This window comes from Rhea pennata, chromosome 19, assembly GCF_028389875.1.
Source record: "Rhea pennata isolate bPtePen1 chromosome 19, bPtePen1.pri, whole genome shotgun sequence".
Classification (NCBI taxonomy): Eukaryota; Metazoa; Chordata; class Aves; order Rheiformes; family Rheidae; genus Rhea; species Rhea pennata.
The window spans coordinates 8,272,470-8,278,662 of NC_084681.1; the positions used below are offsets into that span (position 1 = coordinate 8,272,470).

Here is a 6,193-nt window from a genome sequence, read left to right on the forward strand (position 1 = left end):
TCTCCCCTCCAGAGGGCTCAGCGGTGACATTTTATTTCTGATTTCAGAGCTCCCATCTCCTCTTGTGGATATGAAAGCTCAGAAGGGGAAAAAGAAAACCCAAGTCTTCAAGCTGCAGCTTTCCACCACAAAACTTCCAGCCTGTTTCCACCTTGGTTTCTGATGCATCTCCCAGCAACCCATTCCTTATCTGAATCAAACTGTGTTTCAAGGCAATGCTCAATCCACCCAGAGACACGTCACTTAAAGCACGTTCTATGGAAGTCCTCTCCTCTCTCCTGGCCACATCTCAGGCGGATGTGGATGAGGCTGGTGCTACAGTACTTGCATTCAAAAGTCCCCGTGCAAACACACACGTGTTGTGCAGCGAATGGTCGTGAACCACTCAAATGCCGAGGTGCAGGGCTAAGCTTGGGCACGTTTCTGCCATGCTGCCTTCCTCATACTCCGGCTTGGCACTTTGCTGCTTCTCTGGAATCTGTAAGTGTGAGGATAAAACTGTCAGCTGCTGGCTGCCTGCGTGCATTCCTGCTGGAGACCCAGCTCTTCTCCTGCGGGGCCGAGGGAGAAGCAGCGCTGCATCCTGCAGAGCCTGGGTAAAGCCTTACAGTGAGGCATGGTCCGAGGTGCCCTTTGGGGCAGCCGGGCTGGCAGCCGGAGCAGCTCTGCTCTCCCGGCACGGATGGCTGCGAGGCAGCCGTTGCTTCGACCCTCGTGCAGGCAGCTCGCGGCTCTCCTTGCCACGATGGCACCAGGCACAGACTGTGCCTCTGCCACCGGTGCCTGGAGCTCAGGGGTATGCTCTCAGTTGGAGGTGCAAGAACACGTCTGTTCCTTCTGCTTTCAGCCACCCTTGGAGGCCACGTCTGGGCCCAAACACACCTTTGTTCTGACCAACTGTGCCACATCCATGGCCAGATGACTTACCTGCCTCTCGGGCCAAGGGAGACTGAGGGCTGTGGGGCGTGCTGGCTGAACGTACCGAGGGGAATCGGCTCAGCTGTCTGGAGGGGAGATCCCGCCGGTGATCTTTTCGCAGCAGGCTGCAGGCTGCCAGCACGAGCATACCGGTGTTCAGGAAGGAGCCGGCTGTTTCCCCTTAGCTCTTTTAGTGGTCTCACTCCGCACTCCGTGACGGGAGACCCAGCCTCTCTCCTAGCTGCCTGCCGCCGCCCAAGCGCAAGGAAAGCCAAAGACACCGCCAGCCTCAGTGCACCCGAGTGCTGGTGCCCTCCTGCAGGTCTTCCAGGGCATGAGGAGCTGGGGCAGCTCCCAGCAGGGCAAGGGCTCCCCGGGGCTGGGCTCGGCCTGCGGGTTGGCAACACCACCTCAACAGACCACGGCTGAGGACATGGCACAACCCTCACCAGGGCCAGGGTGACTCCCCGGGGCTCGTGGGCCAGACCCGGTGTCCTTGGAGAACTGATTGCGTAGGTGATCTTGAGACATTCATTTGTGAGGGCTCTGAAGGAACAAAACAGGCAATTTTGCAGGCAGCAAAAGAGACATTTAAAAGATTTGATCTTGCTGCAGTAACTTAGCCTGATCCTCTGCTTTTAGGAGGGGAAAAAAAGATCCTCCTGCAAGCGTTCATCTTTTGGATGTTTTGGTGCAGGCTGTGAGCTGGCTAATTTATGCATTTACACTCCAAGCAGGCTCCCCCCCCCCCCCCCCGCAGCCCCTCCTGTAACAAACTCTCTCAAAACCCATCTCTCTCCTGCCGCTGTGGGTGCAAGCAACGCGGAAAGCAACGGGGCACCCGCTCGGACTGCTTCGGGGTGCTCAGCCCCCCTTCTCGGGGGTGCCCCTTACCCCCAGGGACCACTTTGCCCGCTGAAATCCGGGCGCGCTCAGGGCCACCGGGCAGCGCCGTCCCGGCCGGAGCCCCCCCGGTGGGGGGCGGTTCCTACGGCCCCGATCCCTCCGGTTTCGGCGCTCATCCCGGCGGAGGAGGAGCCGCGCCGGGCCGGAGCGGGGGGACGCTGCCGAGCTGGAGGCGACGGTGCCAGGGCCGAGCGGGCGCAGAGGAGGGGGCGCGGGGAGGAGAGCGGTCAGCGGAGGGGAAGCTCCGGCGGCCCCGGGGCGCTGTCGCTGTGCTCCCGGGACCCCGCCGAGGCGCTGCCCCCTGCATCCCCAGGCCCCCGCCCCTACGTGCTCGCCGTGCACCGTCCATTCCCCTCCGCCCCATAGCCCCGCTGCGCTCCCCGGGCTCCCCCGTGCGTCCCCCACCCCACCCCGCGCTCTTCGGGCGCGCACCCGCTGCATCCCCGGTGCTCTCGCCGTGCTCCCACCCCCTGCACATCCCCGGTGCGCTCGCCGTGCATCCCCGGTGCACTCGCCGTGCTCCCACCCCCTGCACATCCCCGGTGCGCACGCCGTGCTCTCCCACCCCCTGCACCCCCCGTGCATCCCCGGTGCACTCGCCGTGCTCCCACCCCCTGCACATCCCCGGTGCACTCGCCGTGCTCTCCCACCCCCTGCACCCCCCGTGCATCCCCAGTGCACTCGTCGTGCTCCCACCCCCTGCACATCCCCGGTGCACTCGCCGTGCTCTCCCACCCCCTGCACCCCCCGTGCATCCCCGGTGCGCTCGCCGTGCTCCCACCCCCTGCACATCCCCGGTGCGCTCGCCGTGCTCTCCCACCCCCTGCACCCCCCGTGCACTCACCGTGTGCTTTCCAGTGCGCATCCTGCCCGCTTTCCGTGCAACGCCGCACACAGCCGTGCGCTCTCCGGGCACCTTCCCAGTGCGCTCGCAGCCATGAACGGGTCCGTGGCAGCGGGCGGCGAGGCGGGCTGGCTGCCCGAGTCAGTGATCATCCCGCTGCTCTACCTCCTCATCTTCCTGGTGGGCACAGTGGGGAACTGCCTGGTCCTGGCTGTCCTGCTGCGCAACGGGCAGGTCAACAACACCACCAACCTCTTCATCCTCAACCTGGGGGTGGCTGACCTCTGCTTCATCCTCTTCTGTGTCCCCTTCCAAGCCACCATCTACACCCTGGAGGGCTGGGTGTTTGGGCCCTTCATGTGCAAGGCTGTCCACTTCTTCATCTACCTCACCATGTACGCCAGCAGCTTCACCCTGGCCACCGTCTCTCTGGACAGGTAGGAAAGGGGAAGAGGGGCTCCTTGCACCCTCTGGCTCGCCCTCTCTGAAGCCCCTCTGGGGCAGGTGAGGAGATGAGCTCCCTAGGGGTGGGGGGAAAGCCCTGATGGCTATGATGGGGCAGCGGGGGGGGGGGGGGGGGACAGAGCACCTCTTGGGGCTCACAGAGGAATTGAGAACATTTCTTGAGTTCACATGTGCAAGGAAATGCAACCACCAAGGACCGAATCCGAGCTCTGATACTGGGGAACTGCTGCCAGGCAGGAGAGGGCTGGATTCAGATCCCTTCTGCCTGCCGCTCACATGCAGGAGCTCAGACCCCTCTCCAAAGCTGTGGCACCCTCTTTACCCTCAGAACTGGGTAGAAAACTAGAGAGAAACAAATCTTTGCCCCTGCTCCATCCTGGGCTCAGGAATTGGGCAGCCCTGGCTCTTACAGAGACGCTTGGAAAGTTGCTGCCTCCCGGCCAGCCCACAGCAAAACAGGCAAGTATCAAAAAGGAGAAGACACTGAGACATTTTAGTTAGGACATCCTTCCCCCCCCCCCCACACACACACCATGAGCAGAAAGCTCATTTCTCTCCAGGCTGGGTCCCTGGTGACCAGCCCAGGCTGGCCCAGTGGGAGCGGGGTTTAGCTGGGAAGCTTGCTGCGAGCAGCAGCCTGTTGCTGGTGCCTGTGCTCCACCTGTGCCGGCTCAGCAAAGGCTGCCGCATTACTGACTCACGGCGAGAAGGAGCCCGGGATCCCCTGGAGCCGCTCTGCTGCAATGGGGAGCACGGGGTGCTCGAAACCCATGAGATGGTGGGATGTGAAGGGACCCTGCAAAAGTCCCCTAGGAAGAGCTGGGGTAGCCCTGGAGCACAGCTGGCTCCGTCCAGCCCCATCCTCGGCCCCGGGAACTGCAGGGGAACGTGTGTCGCTGAAGTCTCCCCAGACTGCCTCTTTTGGATCCACATGGAGCCAGGAGACACGCAGATGCAGAGCAAGCAGGGGCTCCCCACAGCCCCTGGCTCTGGGGTCAGTTAAGGAGCTAACTAATAACAGGACTGAAAACGGGGCTGTATGTGCCCTCAGCATGTGCCAGCATGGGGAAAACGCTGTGTTTGGGGAGCTGGGGGACTTGCTCCAGCCAGTGGCACTTAAAAGCTGCTGCCTTCATATCCTCGCTCCTGCTGTCACTTGTGCCAACTAAAGTGAAAACCAGGTGTGGATCTGCTGTTTTAGGAAGGAGACCATCCCTGTCTTCCCCCCAGAGCACTGGTGGGAGCAGAGAGTGTGACTGGCCTCATGGGACGGGTCTCAAACCAGTGCCCTTGCCTTTACCTGAGCTAATGAGTTACTTGAGGTCCCAGGCAATCACACCCCAGCGTGCTGCACAGGGAGACCCTTAGGCACACTACAAAATTAGCCCTGGAAGGCTAAAACCCATCACTTTAGCCCTTTCTCCAGTTAACTCCTACAGCAGATGTTTGAGTCTTGGCAGAACTGCAGTTGTGTCTCTCCTCTCCCGTGCAGGTATTTGGCCATACGCTACCCCCTGCACTCCAGAGAGCTGAGAACGCCCAGGAACGCCCTCATGGCTATTGGCTTCATTTGGGCTCTTTCCTTCATTTTCTCGGGCCCTTACCTCAGTTACTACAAGGAGTTTCAGATGGCCAATCTGACCGTCTGCCACCCCATCTGGGAGATTTCCCGGCGCAAAGTCATGGACATCTGCACGTTTGTCTTCAGCTACATCATCCCAGTCTTGATCCTGAGCCTCACTTACATGCGGACTATCCACTACCTCTGGAGGTCAGTGGACCCCCTCCAAGACATGTCAGAGTCCAAGAAAGCCAAGCGGAAGGTCACCAGGATGATCATCATTGTAGCCGTCCTGTTCTGCCTCTGTTGGTTGCCCCACCATCTTGTCATCCTCTGCGTCTGGTTTGGGTATTTTCCCCTCAATCACGTTACCTATGTGCTCAGGATCCTCTCCCATTTAATCTCCTACGCCAACTCCTGCGTTAACCCCATCGTCTACGCCCTGGTCTCCAAACACTTCCGCAAGGGCTTCAAGAAGATCTTCATTTGCCTCTTGCGTAAGAAAGCAACCAACAAGGTGCACGTGGCACAAGTGACAAACACTGTCAGCACAATAGAGGCAGAGCTCAGCGAGGTGACCCACATCAGCGAAGTCCTGCCCGGCCGGTCCTCCACACGCTGTAAGGTCTCATCCCAGCCCTGGGGGGAGGCAGAGCCAGTGGGACATCAGCAGAAAGCATCCGCCTCCTTCATCACCTTCAACGTCACCTAACGGAGCTCCTTCACCACCCCATGGCTTTGCGGTGTCTCCTGCAGTTTCACAAGCCTAGGCTACACTCTATGTTTAAACGAATCAAATTTCATCCTTTCCCCTTCAAATGCTCCCAAAAGTCAAGCTGTTCAAGTGATGCTGCTTTCTAAGGACTCAGCCAAGTGAACACCTGAGGATCCAAACGCAAGATCTGCTTCCTCTAAACGTTCGCTGAGAGCAGAGAGATCAAAACCCTGAATCAATTTTCATATAAAATCACCTGTTGCTGTACATTGCTCATCCCCTTCTGCATGTCCGAGGCTCTGCAGAGCGCCCGGAGGTCACTGCAGAGCTGCCAGGGAAGAAGGCTGTTTGCTTGGGGAGGCATGACCAAGCAGGGCTCCTTGGACGCAGCCTGCAGCAGGGAAAGGGCGTATGAGTTGGTGGGGCCACAGGACAGTCAGGGAGACCCATGATCTTTCTGTGCCCTTCAGTAAAGACTGACTTCCCCAGTCCCACGTCCTAGTCCCTCGAGGTACGCTTTGGCTTGCTGCCCCTTGAGCATTTAAATCCTCCGTTTCCCTCCTGCTCAGGCTGAACCGATACCAGGACCTGCTCATCCTTGGTTTCACTAGCACTTCAAAGCTGGTGCTGGAGGCATCAGGGGTGGTGGGAGCCTCTGACCAGATGGAAACTATGGGCATTTGCGGAGATGGCGGACGTGTGCTTCATGGACCTTCGAACACTTAACCCCAGGTAGGTGCACTTGTACCCACGGAAGAGGCCGAACGTGACTCACGCATCTGCG

At 59.7% G+C, this 6,193-nt stretch overlaps 1 protein-coding gene across 1 annotated transcript; it reads left to right on the forward strand.

The window, feature by feature from the left end:
* The first annotated feature begins 2,755 nt into the window (after positions 1-2,755).
* Positions 2,756-5,406, forward strand: GALR2 (galanin receptor 2). Its single transcript, XM_062592012.1, has 2 exons — positions 2,756-3,105; positions 4,626-5,406. Exons 1-2 carry the CDS (start codon positions 2,762-2,764, stop codon positions 5,404-5,406), a joined length of 1,125 nt encoding a protein of 374 aa, XP_062447996.1. The 5' UTR covers positions 2,756-2,761.
* Positions 5,407-6,193: the final 787 nt, after the last annotated feature.

Excerpts from the sequence above, each read along its gene's own strand:
- GALR2 (XM_062592012.1), top strand. The coding sequence starts at position 2,762 with ATGAACGGGTCCGTGGCAGCGGGCGGCGAGGCGGGCTGGCTGCCCGAG. Across the intron at positions 3,106-4,625 it reads GCCACCGTCTCTCTGGACAG|GTATTTGGCCATACGCTACC; the intron begins GTAGGAAAGGGG and ends TCTCCCGTGCAG.